The sequence below is a fragment of the Myotis yumanensis genome, unplaced genomic scaffold (assembly GCF_028538775.1).
Source record: "Myotis yumanensis isolate MYYU_CA2020_CCGP unplaced genomic scaffold, mMyoYum1.0.hap1 SCAF_9, whole genome shotgun sequence".
Taxonomy (NCBI): domain Eukaryota; kingdom Metazoa; phylum Chordata; class Mammalia; order Chiroptera; family Vespertilionidae; genus Myotis; species Myotis yumanensis.
This window is the reverse complement of record NW_027223760.1, coordinates 57,809,151-57,836,709: the sequence shown is the minus strand read 5'-3', so window position 1 is coordinate 57,836,709 and position 27,559 is coordinate 57,809,151. Positions and strand designations below refer to the sequence as shown.

At 38.6% G+C, this 27,559-nt stretch overlaps 1 protein-coding gene across 5 annotated transcripts in view; it reads right to left on the bottom strand.

Annotated features, from left to right (window-relative positions):
• Positions 1-24,950, bottom strand: part of HDAC9 (histone deacetylase 9) — a 751,983-nt gene extending 727,033 nt beyond the window's left edge. For all 5 annotated transcript variants that reach the window (XM_070424407.1, XM_070424399.1, XM_070424405.1 and 2 more), the window contains exon 1: positions 24,870-24,950. In XM_070424407.1, coding sequence (XP_070280508.1) covers positions 24,870-24,891 — 22 coding nt within the window. In that variant the 5' untranslated portion in view covers positions 24,892-24,950. The remainder of the gene's footprint in view (positions 1-24,869) is intronic.
• Positions 24,951-27,559: the final 2,609 nt, after the last annotated feature.

The following is a 27,559-nucleotide window of genomic DNA, read 5'->3' as shown; positions in this document are numbered from 1 at the left end:
CTGGGGAGAAATATTGGTGATCGTTGCACAATACTGTGAATATGCAAATACCATTAAAGTGTCTACTCAAAAAATGGTTAAAATGGTAAATTTGATGCTAGATATATTTTACCATGATAGAAAAAGAATTTCAGTAATATACAAAAAGCTCTTAAAAACCAATAACAACATAGAGATGGCTAAAGGAAATATGGGCAAAGGGCATAAACAGACATTCAAAACAGGGGGATAAAATCCCCTAAATATATGAGGAAAATGTTCAAAACCACTAATCATTAAGAATGCAAGTAAAAATTACTAAACTATTATGTTTCATCTTTCAAATTAGGAAAGATTAAAAAGATTGTGAAGTTGTAAGTACAAATTGGTAGTTACAAAATAGTCACAGGGATGTAAAGTACAGCATAGGGAATACAGTCAATAGTATTTTAATAACTACATATGATGCCTGGTGGGTACTGGAAATTTCGGGGGGGGGGGATCACTTTGTAAAGTATATGATTATCTAACCACGATGCTGTACACCTGAAACTAATATAAAATAATATAGAATGAAAACTGCAATTGAAATATAAAATCTTTTAAAAGATTGAGAATTTTTTTTAAATAAGCATTTTCTCTACCCACTAACAAGATCAGGCTCTGTGTCTACATCTCCCTCCACTAGCTTGGACCTAATGGATAGACCCTCTCTACCCTGACAGCCATCAAGAAAAAGCAGGCTCAGGGTGCCATCTGGGGACTACTTCCTGATGCTGTAACTGCCTCTGGCAATAACTTGTGTGGCCCATAGTCAACTAATGACCAAACTACAGAGAATGGAACACTTTGCACAAACACTTTAAAAGCAAAAGGAGAGACAGAAAACAGATGCCACCTTCAGGAACTGCCACACAGAAAGGCAAACAAGAAGCAGTGACAATGTGGGAAGGACAACACCCCCCACCCCCCACGCACACACACACACACACACAATGGCATCCAGTCAGCTGCCTTGGTCCTGCTGCCTGGATTCTCAGGTTGTCAGAGAAAAATTAAAAACCTCCATGGGCTCTTAGCACGGAACTGACACTGTGTACATAGCGGCAGGGAGAAAGTCCAATGAAAATCAATGTGTTATGAAAGCAAAGATAAAGACAAACATTCTACAAGAACTTGATCGTTGCAGACTTCCTAATGAGTGCCAGCCTGAGTTCAAGATATCAGGAACATTTCTAGATAAAGCTTGACAGAGTTCCAAAGTGGCATGTTGTGTCACAAAACGTGGGATTACATCCCTCTTATCTTTGACAAACAACCCCAAGCACTTTGTGCTTCGGTAAATCCTCTGGGGTTTCTCTCACGCACAGTGAGGGATCGCTTTCATCACCTGGAGACTCAGTCCCCATACAGAAGGAAGTGGCTGGTAAAATACCTGGCACCAAGCTGGAGCTGGATAAATACGTGTTCAGCGGGACTGAAACAAGTAGGAGAAGCTAATAAAGATCTCTATTGATGGAGTTGATTATGGTTCCAACTTTCCACCTGACTTAACCCGAGGAAAATGCCTGCCTTATCTATAGAGAGGCTCTGTTCTCTTCCACTGGGGACCACAAGTACCAACCACCTACTCAGCGTGGTGCTCAAAGGCTTGGTGAAGGTTCAGTTCCCCAGAATCAGCATCTTTGGCCCAATCTCTGCTGGCAAAAATGTAGACATTTTAAAACATGGAGGGAAACAGTAGAAGATGGATAGCTGATCAAAATGAAGCTCCTCACAGAAGAGAGCTGGTGACAGGTAAGCCACCTCAAGGAGACACACTCAAATAAACTAGGAGTCGGCCTCTTCCAGTGCCCTCCTCTGAACAGGATGCTAGAACTCAGTCAGTGGCTTTCAAGCTTCTTCAATATCTACTCATACATATGAAAGGCATGTCACATTAAATGCATATTTATTCATACATATAAACCTGCCTATCTATATAAACTCAACATCAGTTTCACCTATTAATCATATTAATACTTAATTTTACAACGTGTGTGTTGTGATATGGCTTATTCTAGTCTGCTGTTTAACTGCCACCAACTAAATTGACGTCATGGATAACTAATAGTCCATGATAGGCAGTTTGCAAAACACTGGACTAGATTTTTTCTTTCCAGTTCATTTTTTAAAAATCATGATTTTATTAAGAAGCAACCTAAAAATATCCAGCACTCCTAAATAAATACTAGATCCTCCATGACCTTCCCAGCACTAATTCCTGAGTGAAATGATATATCCCCTCTGATATCTTTGCCTTCCCTTCTTCCTCACAGTAAATACCTATGATCCTTTCCACTCGACAGGCTTTCAAAATGATTTTCCCAGGTTGCCTGACTAAGCCAAACTAGACAGAAGTGAGCACACGGGATTGTGAAAAAGTTAAACATCTACCAAAGAAACTCCCTTTAATGCACAATCAAGTCCATTTGAATACGTGTCAACTATCAGGCACTAGCTACGCAGAAGTCAACATGATATTTGTGCAGCAGCAGTGAACCACATAAACCTTGATTTTAATTAATCGAGAGATAGTTCAAAGTAGAAATCTATAAAACTATGAAGAACGTTCCAAACTATAAAATATTTTTCCAAAATAAAAATATTCTAACTTTCTAAAGTAGCACCTATTGTCACTTTTGTAGATTTTTAATTGGCTGCCTTCTGCTGCAATAACCCCCTACCTAATCATTTCATTTCCACCATCTTTGGAAATGCCCCCAACTTCTGGGAGTACAGGAATCTCTGGTGGAAAATTGTCTGGCTTTGAGTCAAATGATATTTCCCAATCACAAACCTGGGGGGTTTTCAGTATGTAGCTGGAAAAAGGCCTTGTTTACTTCTTCCCATTATAGCTGAAACACCACCTAAATCGTAGTCTCCTCGGGGGCTTTACAATCTTCACAGGGAACCCTAACAGCATCATTTGTGTTTGTCAGTGGTTTCAAATTGCTTTCCTCTAAACCTTCTCTTCATTTCTAAGTCTGCAGGGTAAAGAAAAAATACATTCCACATGTGTTTAATGGAATTTGAATATTTTAATCATTATAGTTTATAAAACAAAACATAAAGCCTCAATTTTTAAAAGCACTTCAATTCATAAATATGAAAGAAATACTAATGTCAAAAAAATTAGGTCCATTGTAATCCTGTAATCAAAGCATTCTGTGTATTTTCCAAACTTGGCAAGACACATTTTTATTTTTAATCTTTGAACTACTAATTCTGGAGGAAAAACAAACACCATTAACTTCCTCTTCAGTCACTAGCTGTCTGCGCCATGTGTTTTTATCGCTTCCTGCCACAAGGAAATACGGTTAAAACAAAGAATGATATTCAAAAGAGAATTCTCTGGGTGACTTGAAAATTAGTCTTTCAGGGCTTGAGACATAGTATAAACATATTTAAATAATGGTACAGAGTGATAAAACCACCCAGAAAACCTTCACATTTTTTTATTACATGATTTCATCTAATGCTAAAAACAGGTCTGCCAAGATTATTTGATGAATAAATGGAGTAGGTCAAGTTAAATAACTTTGTTCCACCCACGCAGCTAATACATGGCAGAGTTAGAATTTAAATCCATTCTGTTTCAGACCCAACCTCGTGGTGGAAACTATATCACACTCTTCCCAGTGAACCTTTTGATCAAATGGTAGGTTTTTATTTTAGCCTGTTTTTCTAAACCATGATGGGCCTTGTGTATGAGTGGTGGAGAGAGCAATTAATGGAGGCTGTGGGTGCTAAGAACATGCGGACTGGTTTATTATTCTACACCCTTAGTTGTGTTCAACAGGTATTTATTGGGGCCTACGCACTAGGTAGTACATAGTGGATCCCAAACAAAGATGCAAATTATAGCTCTTACCCTATTAAGGAGTTAGCAAGAAATTTAGAAAGAGAACTGTGTTAGTCTGCTCGGGCTGCTGTAACAAAATACTATAGACTGACTGATATAAACAACAGAAATTGATTTCCCACAGTTGTGGAGGCCGGGAAGTCCAAGATCAAAGTGCTGACCGAGTCAGTGTCTAGCAAGGACCCTCTTCCAGGTTTGTAGATGGCCTTTTTGCTGTGTACTCACATGGTCTTTCTTGGGTCCAAGCTCATGAAGAGATAGATCTCTCTCTTCCTCTTCTTATAAGGGCACCAATCCCATCATGAGGATGCTACCCTTCTGACCTAATCCAAAACTAATCCTTCCAAGACCCCCAGCTCCAAATACCATCATATTGGGGGGCTAGAGTTTCAACATATGACTTTTGTGATGACATAAACATTCCACAACAGAAACCCAACAGGTAAAACAAACAATCAAATTAACTTCACACATGTAAGTCTAAAAACATTATCATTTAAGTACATTAGAGAAATAGATGTTGATAGTGAAAGAAAAATACTTTTTCAAACATTAAATTTTAAAAAATTCCAATTACATTTTCTGCTGTTTTTCAATATTATTTTGCATTGGTTTCAGGTGTACAGCACAGTTAGGCAATCATATACGTTACAAAATGATCCCCTCATATTTCCAATACACACTTGTCACCATACATAGTTATCACTATTATCCTATATAATAAAAGCCTAATAAGCTAAGTGTCCGGTCGACCTCTCGGTTGTTCAGCCAATCAAAGAGTAATATGCTAACAATATGCTAAGGCCACTCAACCGCTCACTATGATGTGCACTGACCACCAGGGGGCAGACACTCTGACCAGTAGGTTAGCTTGCAGCTGGGTTCCGGTGATCGGGACTGAGAAAGATAGGCCAGACACTCCCTGGAGCCCTCCTGTGGTCCCTCCCCAGCTGGCCAAACTCCCTCGCCCCTCTCCAGCCTTGATCATGCAGTGCTGGAGTCCCTCGGCCTGACCTGTGCCCTCTCACAATCTGGGACCCCTCAGGGGATGTCAGAGAGCCAGTTCGGCCCGATCCCACAGGCCAGGCCGAGGGACCCTACTGGTGCACCAATTTGTGTACTGGGCCTCTAATTGACTATAAAAAAGTAAATTTTTGACAGTGAATAAAATCCATAATATAGACAATATTCTCCACCTTTTATGGAGAATTTAATAAATTGATTTTGCCTTTTAATCATGTAATATGAGGCAACTGAGGTTCAGAGATGATAATCTGTCAAATGGGCAAAAAGTGAGAAAGATTTAAACAAGCATCTTCCTAGCTTCAAAGCCCAGCCGTTTCCCACTAGAACAGGAGAGCTCTAACCAAAGGCAACAACAGACTCCCTCACTGCCTTTTGTAGGGTGTGCATAGCATGCTTCTCCCTACCAAGAAATGGAGTAGGCCCACGAGCCAGGTGCCACCACACAGAGCACATACAATCCCTCTATACAAGAGATAACTAAGACCTGAATGCCGGCACCATAAAAACCTACTCCACCTAGAACAGAAAACATTCCTCCCAATAAGACAGTAGAGCCACTGACTTCATGGCCAAATATGACTATAATTCTCATAAAACTATTTCATAAGCTGAGTAACAGGAGAATAAAGAAGTGTACATATTTGAAATATTAAATCAATATTTTAAAAAATCATGTTAATGCTGAAACAAATCAACCTAGGATGGTGACACAGATCCCATTTATCTATCTTCAGCTCTAACAGAGTTAGTGTTACTCAGTGAATATTAAGGCTACAGCAAAGTTGGAAGGACATACATCTGTTCTGGCACTTTGCATAGTAGGTACTTAATAAATACACTGTGGATGAATGGGTGAATGAAAGGATGGATGCAGGAAAGAATGAGTTCATAGTCACACTAATTGGTCACATTCTGAAATGTATAATTAAATCTCTATCTCATTTTACTTAGGGTTTTAAAAATAATTTTCCCAACTTCCAATTAAATATCTATCCCTATTTCTTTCTGAGACTAACTTGTACAAGGGCCAAGGGTCTAAGTTTTTTTGTTTTCAGAAAAAATACACACAATTACATGCTAATACTTTACTTATAAAATTTAAATTGGGGTTCATAAAAAATACTATACTTAAAAGGAATTTGGGGAAAATAGAAATTGCTGAGAATAGAAAAAATATGTATATATGGAGATGATAATATAATAGACTTCTAAATGAGGTAATTTTACTTATTAGTGGTGCAAATTAAGAAAGATAAAAGGAAAAGTAATGATACTTATTTCAATGTACTATTATTTAACCATTTCAATGATAATGTAGAAAGTTTTACAGAAAAAAAAAATGTCTTTCCTTCATCTTTTTTTCTGGTCATAGTATATCTCTTGTTTTATAATCTTATTGTTAAAGTCTTTTATCTTGCATTATCAGGGGTCTTTTTATAAGCTAGTTCATATCATTTTGGTGAAAGACAAGCCATATATTCATACACATATATACCAATAGTCATTTACACGCATATATTTAATACATATAATTATATACGTATACATCTCTCTATATATAACTTAGAAATGAGACAATTTGTGTGTTAGCTAAACATTTATCTACAAGTTAAACTCCTTTGTGTATTGCACATGCACCCTCATAAAAAATATCTCATGTTCATAAAATGTGAGAAAATCACCTCTTTGGGGAATTCACTTTAACTAATGTGAGTTTCTCAGCATTTGGTTGACACCACTGTGATGTGTGAAAAGGTGGCCAGGAGAACTCAGTATGACTAAGTGTCATAATGTCAGGCAGTACTGGCTGATTTCTTCAACACACATGCAGGAGGAGTTCCACAGTGGTTACACCCATGCACCTGTGCTCTGAGCCTATCAGAGGACCACCAGGCCTTCCTTCCCAGGCCCCGCAAGGCCGTGTGAATCCCTAAGGATTCCTGCTTAGCAGGCTCAAGTGGGACCCAGAGAACGTGTGTAGTAAGAAGCCCCTCAGGATTCATACCAGACAAGCCTGGAAAACACTGTCATCAAGTATGGAAGGGAGTGCACTGATGGAGAAGTCTGAAAATGTGCTTCCCCCTATACTCTGGACGCGAGGAATATCTCATGAGTACTAGAAATTTTTGTAGACCATGGCAAACCTTGGAAGATTTTTGAAAAAGGAAGTAATTAGATTTGTGCTTTAGTAGCAGTCACTAGGCAGTATTATACAGTTAGGCTGAATGGAGAAGAGACTAAAAGTAGAAAGGCTAGTTGGGAGCCTTCTACAATAGCTGGAGCAAGAAATAATGAGTGCTAACAGTTATCAACAAATATGGAAAATAGAGTCAATCAAGATTCCAGCCAACCTGATGTGAAGGAGCTGAGCAGAGTAAGGGTTTCAAAAATGGCACCACTGTTTTAAGCAGTGGCTAAGAAGGTATCTGTGATGTTCATAGAAAGACAGAAGGTCAAACAGATATAGACAAGGTGAAGTATGAGTAAAGGAGTTCATAAATGACTGGTGAGAGACCATTTGCTGGGAAGGGAAATAGGGGTTTAACCCCTGTTCTACCATCTCTGTGCTAGGAGGTGCTGGTTACATCTCTTAAGCTCTTTGCACCTCAATATCCTCATTTATAAATAATTCTATTAAAACCTATTTTGCAGGGTTGCTGTGAAGGTTAAATGAGGGAACTTGTATAGTAGGTAATTAATAAATACACTGTGGATGAATGGGTGAATGAAAGGATGGATGCAGGAAAGAATGAATTTGTAGTCACACTAATTGGTCACATTCTGAAATGTATAATTAAATATCTATCTCATTTTACTTAGGGTTTTAAAAATGATTTTTCCTTCTTCCAATTAAATATCTATCCCTATTTCTTTCTAAGACTAACTTGTACAAGGGCCAAAGGGTCTACATTTTTTTGTTTTCAGAAAAAAACACACACTTGATCCACAATAGGTGCTTAATAGAGAATTTCATTTATGCCTACTTTTACTTTCTCTGACTTTTTTCAATGACTTAACTCTATTCCAGACACATAGTAGGCACTCAGTATACTTGTTGAATGAGTGAATTACTATTGCTATTACAATTCTATTGAAGACTGAGAAAAGATCATGGGATTTGCCCATTAGATAGTAATTGGTACACTTAGAGATTGCTTAAATGCCTAGGGGTTTTGAGCACATGAATGACGTATAAGTCAAAGTGCTTAGGTGAGGACAGTCTAATAATACAGTTGTATTATAGAGAAAATGTTTTCTGCAGTTTACAGGTTTGTTTTGTTCTGCATAAAGAAGTAAGAGCTTCCAGCTAGAAAAAGAAATCTGCTTCATTACCATTAACAATTCTAAAAACACCTTATGCTTTAGAGCAGTGATTCTCAACCTGTGGGTCGCGACCCCTTTGACGGTCGAACGACCCTTTCACAGGGGTCGCCTATCAGATATTTACATTACGATTCATAACAGTAGCAACATTACAGTTATGAAGTAGCAACGAAAATAATTTTATGGTTGGGTCACAACATGAGGAACTGTATTTAAAGGGCCAGAAGGTTGAGAACCACTGCTTTAGAGTTTTTACAGTATTTTATCTCATTTGATTTCAACCCCTTGAGTTAAGGGATTCGGTTACTATTACCCTCATTTCTATTTTAAAGATGAGAAAGCTGATGTTCAGTAAAGTTGAGTGACTTTTAGGATATGAAGTGTCAAAGCCAGGAATTTCACCAGGGTCTTCTGACTACAAGTGTCCCGAGCTTCCCACTACCCACACTCCTCAAGCCCATTTATGTTATTTCAGTTGAGCTCTCCTCTGCTTCTCCCACCCTGTTTTCCCTCCTACAATCTGGAAGTGAAGGGTGGAGAATAGTGTTGTGGATTTCAGGAAGTGCTGAACACCTATCCTCCTGCGATTCAAGAGATGTTCACCTCACCCTTTTAGTCCCAATAGAAAAATGTTCTGTTCTCACAGGAATATCAGGACAGTCTTTTGGAAAGCTTTCCCGTAAAAAAGGTACAAGCTTTAATTTTCTGGTCTTAACTAAATGGTTAAACAGAAAAATTTGTCTTCATATTGGATTATTGCTGTTTCCCGCCCACCCCCCCCCGCCCCCATCCCCTCACACTCTCTCTGAAAAGCAATGGAAAAATATATCCTCTGGTGAGGATTAACAAAACAAAAGAAATAAACTTTCAGGTACTCATAGAGGAGTGGAGGAGAAAGACAACAGCCAAGACACCTCACCATTTATGGGTTATTTGCTTTAAAAGAACAAAAATATGGAACTACTCTGCCAATCCTCTTACACTAGCATAACTGCTCTACAGAGCAACCCTTTCCATTGGGGAACACATGGAGTAAGGTGGAAAAATGGAATCCAAGGATTGGAAACTGAATTGGGTTCATAAATACAGGTACCAGAAGTTAAGACAGTGTTCAGATTTGTCTCCTTTGAGCCATTGGAGTTATTAAGTAGAATCTTAAGCATAGGTAGAAAAATCCAGGCTTGAAAGACTGGTTCATTTGTTTATTTAATATTTAAGATTTTTAAAAAATGAATCATGTGTTAAGTGACTGGCATCTTTAAAAAGGGACAAGATATTGTCCCTGAAAGTCTCGATGTATCTGTTCCATGCACTGCTTATAAGCCCTACAGTTACTGAAATAATTTACAAGCACTGAGGGATGATGGGGACTTATCCTCTGGAATTAGGCGAAAGGAGACATACAAAGAATTAATCTTATAGTCTGCATTAAGTTGTCTCTCTTACCTTGATCTCTGCATTTATTGTGTATGGTACACCTGAACAATGTAATGAACTTTTATTAAAGGCAAGGTCGTGTGTATTTCCTAATACCTAGTCCAGTGTCTAGCATATGGTGGGCATGAAATAAAATTTTGGCAAATGGGTGAATGAATGAGCAAATGCAGGAACCTGTGAGTGTTACCTCATATGGCAAAAAAAAAAAAAAAGGACTTTGTTGACGTGGTTAAAGATCTGGAGATGGAGAGATTATTCTGTATTAACCAGGTGGACCCTAAATGCAATCACATGTATCCTTATAATAGGAGGCACAGGCAGATTTGACTCAGAAGAGGAGAAGGTACCGTGACTACAGAGGCAGAGACCGGAGTGATGCAGCCACAAGCTAGGGAATGCTGGCAGCCACCAGACGGTGGAAGAGGCAAGGAACCAATTCTGCCCTGGAGCCTCTGGAGGGAGCACCGCCCTGCTGACACCCAGAAGTCTGCCCAGTGACTCCAGTTTTGGACTTCTGGCTTGCAGAACTGTGAAAGAATAAACTTCTGTTCTTTTAAGCCATCCAGCTCTCTGGAAACAAGTGGTACTTGTCGTCTATCTATTCTTCACTAAATCTCCCTTTGTCTCAGTTTCCTGGTAATGTGTTACAGTGGCCACAGAGATACTAAGGCAAGATGGAAAACTGATATCCGGGGAGGTAAAGTGACTTTTCCAAACCCCACGCATTAGTCAGGGCTGAGCCGGGTTTCTAATAGGGATTTCCTGACTCTTGCTGGCACACTTCCTTGCTCTTTCCACATGACTCAGCTGCTTGCTCCAGATGATAAAACTCCCCAAGTTCTGCAACTCCCTGCTCTAAACCTGGGTACCAAATATAACTTCTTCTGTGGCCATGGGATGGAAACTGCAAAAGTGATAAATTACTTACACTCAGCATGTTACCTGATTTGACCCACAAAAGAGTCTTTCGACAAAAATGACAAAGCAATGTTGCCAGTGTAAGATCCAGAAAGATACTCCTGGCCAATATTTTCATTAAACCATATGTAATTAATGTACAATAGCAAATGTCCAGAGGGCAAAGGAAGGAGGGGGTGCTTACAAGAAATGCTGGCATGGCAAATAGTATAAAAAATACCAAAAAGGTGAAGCAAGGTAAGAAAATGGCTCACCACTGTGGGTGGGATAAAGTAGAGAGCTGGCATATAATATGAAAGAGAAATAGAAGGATTCCATTTGCCCAAAAGTGAATAAATTGAAGACAGAACCCAAACTGGAAATTGTGTTAGAACCTGGAAATGATGGTCTTTCTCATCAGTGAAGAAAGCTCTGCCAACATTGGAGTTTACAGTGACATTCACAAAAGGGTAGCTACAGGTTTTAGGTGAGAAAAAAAATACAAGCTTATGTGTAATAACTCTAAGTGAATACCAGATCCTTTACTATCATTTTTATTTACAATTATGCCTTTTATGTACCAATACAACAAACTCATGACATATTTTACAAACAAGGAAACTGGGACAAAGGGAGATTTAGTGAATAACAGATAGACAAACAAGTAACACTTGTTTCCAGAGCTTATGTTTAAATACTTGGGCCTTTGCTAATAACTACAAATATGCATTTGCATAATTTATCATTAATAGACAGACAAGGTAGCAAAGTGTTCAAATCAAGGTATATGGATTTATTTAGACCTCACGAGCGTGAAGACTTTTCTTCATAGGGGTGAGGGGGTAGAGATTAATACGGACTATAAGAGAAGCAGAAACAAAAAGATCAAACTTCTTCACATCATATATTGGTTAAGAACACACAACCACAACAGGATGCAAACATTTCCTTAATAATCCTACAGTTATAACAAGCAAAGTAAACCATCTAACCTTAACAAATCCCTGCTCCCCAAGGACCGCAGGTTTCTCCCTTAGTTTAAGATGTAGTCACTCATTTGGACTTGGCAAATCCCTACAGATTCGGGGAGTGTGCGATCAAACTAATGGGTTATGGCGCTATTGTCAGTGGACGTTACCCCGCAGGAGGCTGGACCATTGCATCATTCAGAGTAAAGACATACTTGTTATGTGTGTGACAAACAAAAGCCTCCCTGAAGGGGTTCCCCAGAGAACCTTGTGTGAAAGACTTGTAGTGTTTGCCTGTTCCACATCTGTTCTGTCCATGATCTTTAGAAAAACGAATTTCCTGGGCAGAGAGGAAAGGAACCTCAATTGACTAGATATATAAGGTAAGAGACCACTTTGTCTATTAACTATTATACTATAACACTGTCAAATAACAGAGCCAGAAACACACAAAGTTTAAGATCCTAATTTAATATTTCTGAAGGCTTCAACTATTATGTTAAAGTGCTTAGAAGCTCATTGTTTTTTTCCGCATATCAAACAAATTTTTATCAAATGTATTGGGTGATATTGGTTAATAAAGTTATCCTATCTAATAAAAGAGAAACATGGTAATTAGCCATACCTCCGCTACCCTTCCCATTGGCTAATCAGGGCGATATGCAAATTAACTGCCAGCCAAGATGGCGGCCAGCAGCCAGGCAGCTTCAAGCGAACATGAGGCTTGCTTGCTTCAGTGACGGTGCTCCCCACCCCACCTGCCGCTGCTGGCCTCTGAGCTTGCAGTTTGAAACATTGTAACAAATATAGAAGCTAAACAAAACCCCAGAAACCTGCTTTCAGCAGGCTGGGATCTCAGAGCTGGAGTTGAAACAGTGTATCGATTATAGAACCCAAACAAACCAGATACCTGCTTTCAACAGCCGAGGCCTAAGAGTTGGAGCCAAGCCTCAGAGCTAAAGCTGGCCCAGAATAAAAAAAAAAAAAGAAAAAAAGGAGCAGTTGGGAGCTTCAGTCACCCTCCAGCCTGAAAACACGCTCAGCCCCTCACCCAGACTGGCCAGGCACCCCAGTGGGGACCCCCACCCTGAAGGCCTTGCTCTGTGTGTGACAGTGTGCGGCGCCCCAACCCCCCCCCCAATGGGCCCTGCTCTGTGGGTGACAGGGTGTGACGCCCCAACCTCCTGATCCGCCCTGCTCTGTGTGTGACAGGGGGCGGTGCCCCAACTCCCCTATCGGCCCTGCTCTGTGAGTGACAGGGGGGAGCTCCTCAACCCCCTGATCGGCCCTGCTCAGTGCGTGACAGGGGGGAGCTCCCCAACCCCCTGATCGACCCTGCTCTGTGCGTGACAGGGGGTGGCACCACAACCTCCCCATCGACCCTGCCTTGAGTGTGATAGGGGCGGTGCCCCAACCCCCCAATCGGCCCTACCCTCAGCGTGACTAGGGGTGGCATCGCAACCTCCCGATCCACCCTGCTCTGTGCATGACAGGGGGCGGTGCCCCAACTCCCCAATCGGCCCTGCTCTGAGCCTGACCAGGGGCTGCACCTAGGGATTGGGCCTGTCCTCTGCCACCCGGAAGCAGGCCTAAGCCAGCAAGTTGTTATCTCCCGAGGGCTCCCAGCCTATGAGAGGGCACAGGTCAGGCTGAGGGATGCCCCCTCCCCCCCAAGTGCACAAATTTTTGTGCACCGGGCCTCTAGTTTTAAATAAGAGGAACTGAAACCATATATAGATTGAAAAGTCATAAATTTTATTTTTTAATTTTTTATTTCTTTACTTATTAAGGTATTACATATGTGTCCTTATCACCCCATTACCCCCCAACCCCCCCACTCATGCCTTCACCCCCCTGGTGTCTGTGTCCATTGGTTAGGCTTATATGCATGCATACAAGTACTTTGGTTGATCTCTACCCCTTACCCCCACCCTCCCCTACCTTCCCTCTGAGGTTTGACGGTCTGATAGATGCTTCTCTGTCTCTGGATCTGTTTTTGTTCATCACTTTATGTTGTTCATTATATTCCATAAATGAGTGAGATCATGTGATATTTATCTTTCTCTGACTGGCTTATTTCACTTAGCATAATGCTCTCCAGTTCCATCCATGCTGTTGCAAATGGTAAGAATTCCTTTTTTTTACCGCAGCATAGTATTCCATTGTGTAGGTGTACCACAGTTTTTTAATCCACTCATCTGCTGATGGGCTGTTTCCAAATCTTAGCTATGGTGAATTGTGCTGCTATGAACATAGGGGTGCATGTATCCTTTCTGATTGGTGTTTCTAGAAAAGTCATAAATTTTAAACCAGTTGTTTTCTATGCTTATTTTATTCAAAGTCCTTGGAAACACAATATATAAAAAAAGTAACTTAATACAGTATGCAAAAATGCAGTAATTTTTTAAAGTTTAAAGGATGTTGGACTAATGAATCTTTAACTTTAAACAATTTCCTGCTTACCCACTATTCAAAATACTTTTACTCTTCCCTCTATTCTTAACTACAACGTATGTTTTTGTTTTTTTTATGGGGAGGGAGGTAGATTGTGTTAGAACAGGGAGAGGTCCAAGTTACAAAAAGGAAAAAGGCTGGTAGGGTTGCTTCAACCCCACTGTGCTAGCTAAAGCAGCTCCAAATTTAGAGGCTTCTCCACATTTAGGGAACTCAGTATGTGGCCACAAGTCTTGCAAACTATAACCACCCTATTGCAATGGTAATTGTTCAAGGAACAGGCAAGCCACCCCAGAAGGAAGAAAAAACACTTCAGCACTACATAGAGGTTAAAGAACATCTCAAAACTGTCATTCAGAAGAAGTGAAAAGGACAGAAAGTCAACAAATGAGTACATGAGAAAAATACAATGAGGAAGGGACATGATTTACCAGAGATCAAGCAGCTTGGTTTCGCTCAGATATTTTCAACTGCCTCCCCACCCTCCAATGATAGCACCACTATCATCAGCCTCCTCACAAACTGTCCTTTTCCCCCTCTCACTTACTTAGCTCCTTTTATGGGCGAGGCAGTGTATTACTTAACTACGCGAGCAACTGCGAGTAAAATAAATAGCATTGCTTTACTTAAAAAAAAAAAATCTTAGAAAGCTGTCCCTAGCTCTCAAAAAGCTTAGTCTATTACTAAGACAACTCCCAGCACTATAGTAAGAGATAAGTCCTATAAGCAACAGAGGTAACAGATGTCAGAGAGGCCTGGGGTCACCCAGGAAGGCTTCAGAGGAGAATGGAACTGAAGCCCAGACTTGAGGGTAAGTACTAGTAAAGGGATTCCTCAAGAGCCAGGGTGTGGTGGTGTGGGGTGGGCCTGGGGAGATGGCACTCCCTGCAGAGAGAAAAGCAGGGGAGCAGGACCTGGGGAAGGCGCACAGCTCCATGTGGCGACCAGAACAAGGTGCAGGGTTCACTGAAAAGATGAAGGAAGACACCCCTGAACAGGGCAGGGGCCTTGTGTCCCTCTGGTAGAGGGGATGGAAAGCCACCGACATTTTCTTCAACAACCGGTGACTTGATCTGATTTAGGCTGGAGGAAGATTAACCTCATAAGAGAAAACAGACTTGCAAGCAGGAAGCTCAGAGCCTAGTCTCCTTCTAGAAACTTCCTGACTTGAGTGTATGTACTAAGAGGTTTTACTTCATCCAATTTTCCTTCCTTTACGTCCTTTCCTCCTCGTGTATTTTATTTTTAAAAACTTATGATATAGATCTCAAGTCCGGTTTAGAGTTAGGCAGCATAAAAGTAAAAGAAAGAAAGGTAGGAAAGCAGATGGGTAGGTGAAATATCTATTCCCTCAACAGAAGGGAAAATGAACTCTGACATATTTTATTAAAATTCAGAGATTCAATAGCACACATTGCCTAACACGTTATGGTATGTATTATTTTCCCTCTTTCTATAATTGGCTTCCTGACTTTTTCTACTAATTCCTAGGCCCTTTCACTAATACACTATTTCCTTTAAAATCTGTTTTACAATTTATCATTTCACTTTCAACATAAAACCAAAATAAGATATATTCAATTTTCTCCATCCTTAAAAAAATGAAGCATCATATTATAGGCACAAAGATTATAATACATTAAAAATAACATAAAAGCCACACCAAAAGAATTTTCATAGCTATATGCTTTTTATTTTCTTAAGTCTTTAATTATAATACTTATTTTACAACATATGATGAGAGAAGATAGGACTTCAGGAAGAATTCTTTCACAATCACTGGGTGAATAGTTTATTTCAATAGACAGCACATCCTAAATTATAGTAAAATTCCCAAAACGCCCATGTCCATGAACACATTAGGCAGACATTTGGGATCCCAGTGAAAAACCGAACGAGTAAGTACAATGACTTGTCCTATTTTTTCCCATCAAGTATAAATTTTAAAAAGAGGGGTTTGGGATAAAGTTTTGGCTTTGGCCATCTGACTGCACAGTAGTCTTAGATCTCCAGAAAAACTTGAAATCTCAAGATCAGCAAAACACAGGTTAGGTAAGGAAATAGCTTCTCCAGTAAAAGTAGACCCAGAAAGTGCCATCACTTTTATTAAACATGCATACATTCTCAGAGTCCAAACCTCATAGCTTGTTTTTCTTATTAGTAATTTGTTTCTATGTCATTTCAGCATTTCTTTCTGAAGAACAATTTCATCCAAGAGTAAAAGATAAAAGACGAATGCCTACATATGTGCCCCTATGATTATCCACCCTCTCAGGACTCACATAATTCCAAAGAGAGTAAAATTATTAGGGCAAATTCCAACTCTAAAGGAAATTCCCCAGCTCGGCCAGCTGTCAGGGGGACTATAATACAGTATAAAGAGAAAGTCTTCTTGGAAGTTAAGAAGAGTCTGGGGAGAAGAGGTTAATTATGCAGCACTACCTAAGGAGCAACCATCTATCACAAGAGGAAAGAGGCTTATATAAACAAAGGCTTAAAAGTGATCCTGAAAAGAAAGACTTAAAACAAGTTCACAGCCTATCTCAGTTTTTCCATTTTCTGTAACTCGATAAGATATTTTAAAGAAAAACTCACCAATAATTTAGTAGTGTGACTTTTATTTTGGATATTAAAGTGACTCTGAAACAATACAAATAAATCAACACATGGATATGCACTGAGTAAACTTATTGATCATAATTTGCAAGGCATGCCTATCAAAACCATAATAATGCCTCACCTATTACAAAAACTCAGAGTTTTCAAAATCTATATAGCAAAGACAGAGAGAACCAAGAAAATAAGGGTGTCGGAAGACAGTTAAAATACAATTACTAAATGCAAGAAAAAACAAACATGTATTTTGCTCATTAAAGAGACCTGTGTGCATTTCCTTAGAATGTATAGAACTTATTCTTATCTTACTAAGTTCATTCAACATAGTTCTTTGCTTTCTAACCAAACAACAAACTAGAGGCAATAAATTATAAATGGAGGAGACTGCTACATATTGACATTCTCAAAAGATGACAGACAAATATTAATAAATAAACAGAAACCATATAAAGCAAAGCATTTGAATGTTATTTAGTGAAAGGAATACGCTCTATATACCTCTGTATTCCTCAGAGTTATTATAGCATTGCAACACAAAAACAAACACACACCACACAACTTATACAAAGTTTTGGTGCTCTTAAGAGCAAACCCTAAATTATACAGAGAAAAAAAATTCCATAAAGGTCCCACATAATGCTATAAACAAAAGGCTGCCCCTGTGTACTTTGCAGAATTACCAAAATTTTGCTTGTGAATCCTCAGAAAATAAAGCCTAGTATTGTTTTATATGTGTGTTCCTGAAAACATCAGTGTAAAACAAATATTTACCAACCATTGTGTTGACATAGATTTTCAAAGTAACGTTTAAAACTATGAAGGTGCTTAAAAATGTGACACCAAATATGCAACGAAGAGCAACCATAAGAATTGTGAATATTAAGTGGATCCTTCCTCAGCGTATATGAAACTATAATTTGAGATAAATGACATGACCTTTTTTTTTCAGTCTTCAGCTGTCACTGACATGACTTTTACACACTAATTAAGGACACAATATTCTACATTATACATATTATTCCCATTTTCTGAAGTGTTCCCACTAAAAACAAGAACTCAGATTTTCTAATAGCTACTCTGCTTCACTATTTACCATGATTCATAAAGAACGGTTTAGTTAAGCAGCTCTTAGAAAATGTGTATAACTTGATCTGCCCTGATTTTAATGTGTTTCTATCTCTTTAAAGGAATCCTACTTAACTCTTCCATAACTGGCTTAACCAAAGGTATATTATGAAATACTCCACCTCTTGTAAGCAATATCTTATTTGCACTCCCACGTGTAAATGTTCAAGACAAATATGGTAGATACTGGCTAGCTATTCACCAAACCTGTTTCCATCTCTTCCTGACCACTGCTAACTACATTTCCTAACCCTCTTTGTAATGAGGTGTGGCCATGTGTCTAAATTCTACCCAATACACTGTGCACGGAAGCAAGGTACCTGTGGAAACTTCCACAGTCCACTTCTTCCATTGCCCTTCCATCAGCTTGATGTGGAGATGCACATTGATTATAGAATCCATTAGTTATAGAAGCATGAGCCACACGTCCCAAGCTGCCTAGGACCCTGAATAGCCACTAGAAAAAGAACAGCCCACCCACCACTCAGGAAAACCTCTTTGGTGTTTATGTGAGTGAGAAATAGCCTTCCTTCCTGTTTGAACTACATTATGGAGGGTTTCGTAGTGTAACGACAATGAAGAAATATGTAAACTAAATTACCCACCAGAATTTATTGTGGAAAGCAAAGCTGGGAACAAGTAAACGTGCAGAATAAATTTAAACTGAGCATTTTGGGAAAAGGTTTGTGCCTCACTTTTAAAGCCCTGTCCCTCGGGAACTGGAGAATTAATAAAATTAAAGGCTCACTCTGCTTTATGTTTCTCATTTGAATATCAGATTGAGAAGTTTAGACTTAGAAATAGCAAAAGAATGAAAAACTTAGCTGTAAAGTTATATTAGTAAAAAAAAATAGAACCAAGACAATATTTATAAATTTAATATTCTGTGTTTCCCACCAATACTACACTTTGTGATCCAATTCTATTACCAAAAAAAACCCCAAAAAACCCACAAAACTCAAGGGACTAATGTATTTGATTATCTTAGAATATTTTTCTTGAAGACCACTTGAAATAGATAATTAGCAGGAACCTGAAATATTTTAGTTACACAGAGCTTATTGCAATGAGGTTTGGCCTGTATTTCATTAAAAAGCCAACGGATAGCTCATCTGGGGAAGCCATAACCTACTTGATTTGTCCTAAGACTCTATTTCATTTCCTATTCATTTTTTAACATTTTTTATTGAATTTATTGGGTGTACCATTCATTTTTTATGGTAACACATAGTGAACAAACTGAAGAAAAAGTCCCCACTTGGACATTATGATATTTGTTTGTAGCTTTGTCCTGGTTTTCCTTCCCTAACTTAATGACTAAATGGCACCACAGTGGGTAATGTGCTGGAGTAAAAGTGGTGAATCATTAAAGCGTTCGTAAATTTTAAAAACAGGGGCAGGCCTTCTGGGTCCCATATGCTTCCAGAAGACCCAATGTGGTGCTGTATTAATTGAACTGTGAAGCTTTTATTAGTCCTCTTTCAAAATGCTTGCAGTGAAGCTTTTATTCATGCCTGCCCTCAAATTGTTTATACTACTTAGCATTTCATAACAAAGTTATATTTCAAAGAACTTTTTGATCATTAGTTAGACCTACTCTACATTTCTGTAAGAGAATTCAGCTGTTTCGCAAAACAGAGGCATGTAGGGAAAACCCAAGGAATCTGTGCCTAAGATTTGCCAATGAGAAAAGAAAAGGAGTGGAGTATAAGATCTTGCCACAGACATTTAGTTCATATAAATAGCCTGGTCCTCTCACCCCATATGGGTGGAGTAGTTTTTACACATTCCCACAACGGTGAAGAAAGGAAAAATTAGCTACCTTTATGCAATGGGCTTTGAAAACTAAAGTTATAAGGCTTTGCAGTCACTGCTATGGCAATTCCACCATCCAAAGTCACCTAGAAGCCCACAAGGCCACATTATTGCATACTTCCGGGGGCATCATGCACCTTGTGTCTATGTTTGGAAAATTCCTTTGGGTGCATGTTCATTAACTAATTTATATAAATTAGATTCATGGAAATTAAAAGTCATTCTAGGGTTGATGCAGCCTAATTTATTTACTCTTAAAAATGTTCAGGCTCAAATCATAATCTCGGTATCATACTAAAAATCTGATCTGGGTTAAAGTAAGTAAAGACTTGCTTTGAGGGGGTGGGAGAGGGGTGGAGAGAATGGTACTCTATCTATAAGAATCTCTTTGGTTTATTTCTACATAAAAAATAGTATGGCCAACCCCCGGCTGCTGTGGTGTGGCTCAACTGGTTGTGCATCGTCCTGTGTACTGAATGGTTCAATTCTGGGCAGGGCACATGCCTGGGTTTCCGGCTAGATCCCCAGTAGGGGGTGTGCAGGAGACATCGGATCGATGTTTCACTCTCACGTGGATGTTTCTCTCTCCCTCTCCAGTCTCTCTAAAAATCAATTTTAAAAAACCCAACAACACAGAATGGCCTAGGCACATAGACATATAAGCCATTAGAATTTTCGGACAAATTATAGCCTCCTCTAGTTTTCAACAGCACTAGTGTTTTATTTACCAGAAAGCAAAATAACTGAGTTATATCTCAGCTCACAGGAGAAAACACCTATTTTGAGACTGGATTTAATGCTAAAGAGCATTTCGGCACTTCACCAAGTCAGAGAGAAGAGCACTGCATGCGGTGCTATTGAGAACCCCTCCAGCTCCTCCACTCAATTCTCCTTAAGGGAGGGGTCTGAGACTGTATTGTTAACAGGAGCTCCAGGTGGTTTTTATTATCAGACATGTCTGGGAAACTCTAGATTAGATGAGGCCTAATGTCTTTCCTTCTGAGATTTGGCAATCCTGAGAAAAATTAAATTATTAGAAATGGCATCCATATTGCTATACAGAATTAATTAATTTCTGCTCATATATTTCTTAAAGTACTCAGCACTCTGAATGAATCAGAACTACTTACACTTCTCTCCCACTAAAGGGTGTTGTCCAGAAAGGTAGAAATCTTGATTTATTTAGTACTCTCTGTGTCCCTAGTAAATAACACTGTGACTGGCATAAAATAGATGCCTAATAAATTTTGAATGAATGACTATCTCAATTGCAGCAGCTAGCTGCCAATTTTATCCACATAGTCTTCCCTCCATTCAGGCCAAAAAAACAGTACCCAGTGCTCTGACCCAAAATGTTACTGGGCAGCAAGATTAAAATAAAAACCATCAATTCTATATTCAAAACTCAGCACTTATTCTTTGAATGCATGATCAAGGCATAATATTTAGTACTTGATATCAAATATACTTGAATATGAATGGAGAACTTTTATGAGAATGGTGTCGATGCATGGGGAAAATATGAATTCACACTATCCCAGGATCAATTTTCAAGACCAACAGAAATACTCTGTCTGAGAAACTGACTATTAAAGAATTTCTGTAATAACTGAAATGAGTCTATTTTTCTGGTGCACAAAAACTCCTTAGAGCCCTTTTGGAACAAAAGCAAAATAATTCGATGGCGAATGCATACGACCAATTTAATTCTCTTTTTACATAGTTAAGAAAAAGGAGATGTAAGAAAAACATTTTTACTAAGTCAAACGATTAGGTGATTTCTCACCAGTAGAATATTCATCGTGCCATAAGATACAGACTAAGAGCAGAATGATGTATCTATGTTTGTGGCTGAGGTTTCTCCTTTATCTATGCCAAGTGTATTTCAGGTTTGTACTTGCAATAAACAGAAAAGACTGCCACCCACCTGGCCCATTTGCTATGACTTTCCTCAACTCAGATTTCATTCATAAACACTTCCCAAAAGAATTGATTAAGACCTCTGTATAATGCTGTTCTCAATAGAGCAAAAGTATGTATTAGGAAGTCCACAAAGAAATTTTAATGACTCTATAATCAAATGAGCTTCACTCAACAGTTGTCTCATTTGTCACCCACTTTTCTCCTTCTCCTAACTGAACAATTATCATTCTGGCAAGAACTCCATCATTGAAATAGCAGCCTGAAATAGCAAGATATTTTCATATTATAGAGTCAATATTCTTGGAGGAGGACAGATTATGCTGATTTCAATTGTCAAATATTACCAGTTGTGAGCTTGTGGTAATACTGTATGTGGAATTCACCCAAGTATTTGGTATTATTTTACTTTTTGAGAGTCCAATGTATTTGACTATCTTATGTCTTACAAGATATATATATATATATACACACACACACACACACACACACAGGACCTGTGATTTTTCTAAAACGCTGCAAGTTGTTATCATCTGGAATACAAGAAGCCAAGCTATGCAGTGTAGTTCTTCCTTTTCCATATGCACCTCAAAGTATGGATTCACATTCACTTTCTGTACAACCAACCCCCTACGCTGCGTGGATAGTATTTAACCTCAAGTCCCCTTTAATCGTGTCTGTTTCTTCTCCCTCAGGAGGAATTAGCTCATGCACTCATCTGTTTTCCTTCTCTCTCTTACCTCACAAAGTTCAGCAAATGTTACTTCTGACCATCTGTTCCTTACATATATACACCATTTCTATAGCTTTCTTGCCCAATATACTTTACCTCTTAAGCAATTACCTCAGCAGTGACATTAATAACAAAAATCTCACCCCACCCTCTGTTTCACACATAAAATGAGAAAACCAAGAGTGATATCACTCTCACACAGACCTCTCCAAAAGCATTACTTTTTTTAGAATGAAATTGGATGTAATACAGACCTACCTGAGAAATTCTTTAAGGTGCCCATAGCTCACATTAAGAATCACCATAAAATCTATCATCTGTTTAACTTTCTGCCATTTGAGCCTCTTTTCTTTAAGCATGGATAATTTAAAAATAGTTCTTACTATCTTGCACTGATTCTCTTTTTCAACTAAGTTTATCTAAATATTTCAATATCCATTCATTGCAATCTAGTCACCGTTAAATAGCCCTGGGGGGGGGGGGGGGGGCGCGGTAAACTGGGAATCTAACCCCTTCTAATAGTGTTTTAATGGGACTATGTGATTCTCATTAAAAATGAGTGTATCCAAATCTACACATGTGAGAAAGACGGTAAATAAAGACCACAGAGACACTGAAATTGCTACACCTGCACTATTTGAAAGTTAGTAAGTTTTAAAAATTGAGTGATTTTTTCCTGTGTAAGCTTCATCCTCCATTAACCTTGATGGCATCTGCACTCTGTGTCCATTTCAAGATTACATATACAGGTAGAAATGCCATTTCAAATATTTCATTTGGATATAGTTGTCACTGCCATAAATTCTATTCTCCTATCATTCAATCTGCCCTGTCCCCCTGTCACTCTCCTGAAGCAAAGATGGGAGTAACAAACCATGGAGAGAGAGAGAGAGAGAGAGAGAGAGAGAGAGAGAGAGAGAGAGAGAGAGAGAGAGAGATGAGGGGTAGAAAAAAAGGAACATTGAAAAATTTTTAAAAATATATAAAAAGCCTAGTTTCTGGTCTTGAGAATTAAAGACAAGCTCCTATGTAAATCCTAAACAATAACTTCTGGAAATGGAAGATGTTCTCTGCCACTCCTGTACTTAGCCAATTTGTTCCTATTGCTTTTAGTATGTTTTTTTAGTGATTCCAACACATTCTACCGCAAGGAAAAAAGTTTGACTGCGGTGGTTCTAAATTAAATGCCTCTGTTAAATTATGCAATTTTGAAACATTAAATTTATATATAAATGAATATATATAATATATATTTAAAATGCAATGTATCCATATATAAAATGGAAACATGGTTTTTAAGTTCATCTCAACAGAAAAGATAAGAAGACTATACTGTACTATACTCTCATTGTGATGAGCAATGCAGCTCACACAGGGCTATCTGCGAGGGTGGGGCGGGGCAGGGCGGGGAGCAGGCAGGCGGAGGAACAGGCACAGCAGGTTAGACAGTGGTTGCCAAGTGTAGTCCCCGGGCAACAGTAGCATCAACCCACAAAAATCACAATTATTGGGCCCCACTCCAGACTACTGAGTCAAAAACTATGGGCATGGGCTTGATTTGGACAATCCTTTCCAAAGATGCTAAGGCATGGTCAAGTTTGAGAACCTCTGTGCTGCAGGGACTCAGCGATAAGAGGCCCAGGTAACACTTCATCTCCTTATCCAGATGTCAATGCCAATTACACATCATGACTGTGACTAAAGGCTCTGGAATAGCTTCGCTACATCAGTTAGAATCAACAATCACAATTACAATCTGCAATCAATTCCAGTTCCAAGTTCAACACACAAGCTGGTGGCCCACAGGGAGGGCGGGGAAAGATGGATGAGGCCAGAACATTTCAGAGCAGCTAATCTGGGTGTGGCACTCCACAGAGTGAAACTCTTGGCAAAAGATTTTCCTTTCCAAACTCTGAATATAATATTACATTAGCTTCAATCTTGGACGTTGGGTAGAAAGAAATAAGTAAATGCTCCTATAATAACCCAAATGGAAAATTCTTTTGAAATGTTTTCATGCTAAACATGTGCTTTCTGATCCGACCGCATCATTCTTAAGACTCGGATTGTGTTTGTGCCAAAAGTGACACCCTGTTCCCGGAGGCATGGGTGTCGGCGGTGCTGGTCACAGCCCTACACCAGCCACGTTACCCTGGATTCGGAGGAAGCAGGTGCTGAGATTATAATTAACTATGTATATAGGAAACAGGAGGGACAGCAGAGAAGGGTGGGGAGGAAGAATATCCTTCCTGCGGGTCAAAAGATGAAGGAGTGATTCCACACGCTAACGTTCAAGGCCCACAGAACCATTTAAGAGCATACAGACACTCATTAGGTAAGGAAGGCTATGGGTATGAATTAGATGCCTACATCATATTTAATAAAAATGTATAAGTTCACAAAGTTCGACCCAAATGTTTCCTTAGAAGCAGAGGAATGAAAACCCAGTGCTCAGATAAAAACACAAACAAAATCAGTTGCCCAGAAAATCAACTGGGTTATGTAACAGAGGACACACTGCAGAACACAAAATTCAAAATTCATTATATCAAGCAATCTTCATCAGAAAAACAAACAGTCCTGTCATGACCTAAATTTCTGATTTGAAGCAATCCAAAGCAACATCTTTCATATAAAGTCTGCTAATGGTTTTAAAAGCAATCAGACTGACCCGGCTGCACTGGCGAGCTCATCTTGGGAGTCAGGAGGAGGACTGATGGGCGGGATGTGGATTCACAGCCTTCCTGCAGCTGGCAATGTCAGTCCCGAGGGGCTGGGAGAAGAGAAACCTAGAATGCAAGAAAAATCAATGTGGATGATATAGCTTATGTCGAGCCACAAAGGAAAAGAAACAGTCTCAGCTCAGCCACAACTCCACCGCAGGTCTTTGAGGCAGTCACATCAACCTTTCAAATGTCTTAAATCTTCACCAATAATGACCTATATCAATACATATTATTTAATATAGATATATATTATATAGAGATGTATAATTAACATTATTTATACATTTATTATAATTTCACCTGTAAAAGAGAAAATTACCAGTCATGCTTAAAAGAGGAATATTATGAACACCAAAATAAAAGAAAATCTGAGAATTGAAATTAGTTTCCTATTTACTAGTCACTATCATTTATTTTTTATTATCATTATTATAGAAATTTAAAATAGTTTTTGGAATTTGGGATATGAGTATCTCATTACACAGTATTTTTATCATTGTCAAAGATTTCCTTCTAGAGATAAGACTTCTTGGCAAAGGAATTTTAATGGACTAAAAAAAGGAATAAATAAACCATAAATTATAAGAGTGACAGAATACTCCCATCACAATTTCCATTTTTTTCTTGAAGACTTTTGCAATCGTGTTCCAGCCAGAAGTAATAACAGCCATAGTCCTTCCAGGAGTGGCACTTACAGGATGGACTTCTTGACAGGAATTTAAGGGACTTTTTGCTTTTAATTCGAATGCACTCTCACTGCTAGACATTTCGGCAAAGGAAAAGCAATTGGAAGGACAGTTTCCTCACGGTTTACTGGAACTTGTCAAAGTTTTAAAAAAAGAAGAGGAGGAAGAAGAAGCTTTTAAAGTTGCACTTAATGAGTTTCATGCAAAAATAGTATAACCCAATTGCACTATTTTTATACAAAGAATGCTGTTAACTCTGAGAATTATACATCTCTTTATCTTGAGAATCCAACATATTTATTGTGATTCATTTTCTCATCAGTATTTTGAAAGTGTTATTACTATTTTTTGCCCAAATGTATAAAGCAGGATATAAATAAGTATTTCCTTTGAAGAACTATGTAACCTCACCAAGAATATTTATAATATTTTAAATGGTCTCTAAATAGAAATATGCTCATTAGAAGAGTTAAATAGATTTATCAGTTGTAGCAGGCAACTTCTCATCACATCTTTAGTGCTAGATATATATTAAGATTTCATAAGTAAAATATATATTTTCATAAATCTTTAAAGTTTTACTGATGTACTTATTTTGTCAACATGACTTAAAGAATCTTAATTTGTGCCCAGCTGTTTTGGCTCGGTGGCTGAGTGCCAACCTATGAACCAGGAAGTCACAGTTTGATTCACAGTCAGGGCACATGCCTGGGTTGTGGGCTCGATCCCCAGTGGGGAGCATGCAAGAGGCAACTGATCATTGATTGTCTCTCATCATTGATGTTTCTATTTCTCCCTTCTCTGAAATCAATAAAAATATTTTTTAAAAAGAATCTCAATGTCCGTGTTGATCAGAAAGCAATATTTCTGGAAAAAATGAAAAAGGTAGAGCAGAAAATTCTTTGATTTCTGTATCAGCAGAACTCTGACTTTGGCTTCTAAATTTAAAAATGTCCACGTCATATTTTAAAGTAAAAAATCTGTTGCATACTTCTTAATAGTTGCAAAGTACTTTTAGACCACACTTTAAGTTGTTTTCACATCAACCATACTAATAGGTACTTATAACTCTTCCTACACCTTCTTCATGAGTGAGAACATTGAGAGGTCATCTGCTTCTTAATTAAAAGGTAATAAATCAAAATTAAAATTGAGTAAGATTTTTATTTATAGAGCACCTAAATTAATGAGTGTGGACTTTGGATTTTTTCCATTATTTTACTTTGTTACATTACAATCTGAAACATTTCATAAATGCTCTTGCTGCATATTTTCTTTTTAATGTTTTTTTTAAAATGACTTTTGAGAGAGAGGGGAAGGGAAAGCGAGAGAGAGAGAGAGAAACATTGATGGGAGAGAGAAACCTCAATTGGTTGCCTCCAGCACACACCCCGATCAGGTATCAAACCCGCAACCTGCACACGTGCCCTGACTGAGAATAAAGCTGGCAACCCTCAGGTGCATGGGATGATGTTCAACCAACTGAGCCACATTTGCCAGGGCTATTTTTAAAAATATTTTAATTGATTTTTTTTTTTAGACAGAAAAAGAAGGGAGAAGGAGAGAGAGTGAATCTTGCTATATTCTTGATTCTTAATGGCATGGTTTGATTTCAAATTAAGAATAACCAAAAGCAAGGGACAGGAAACCTTAAGACAGGGGTCCTCAAACGTTTTAAACAGGGGGCCAGTTCACTGTCCCTCAGACCATTGATGGGCCGGACTATAGTTTAAAAAAAAACTATGAACAAATTCCTGTGCACACTGCACATATCTTATTTTGAAGTAAAAAAACAAAAGGGAACAAATACAATATTTGCATTTGCATGTGGCCCGCGGGCCGTAGTTTGAAGACCCCTGCCTTAAGAGAATATAAGCACAGCAGCACTGAAAGATGCCTTCCATCAGGGCACAGTTACCCTGTGTTTAAACAAACAAAAAAATTAATCT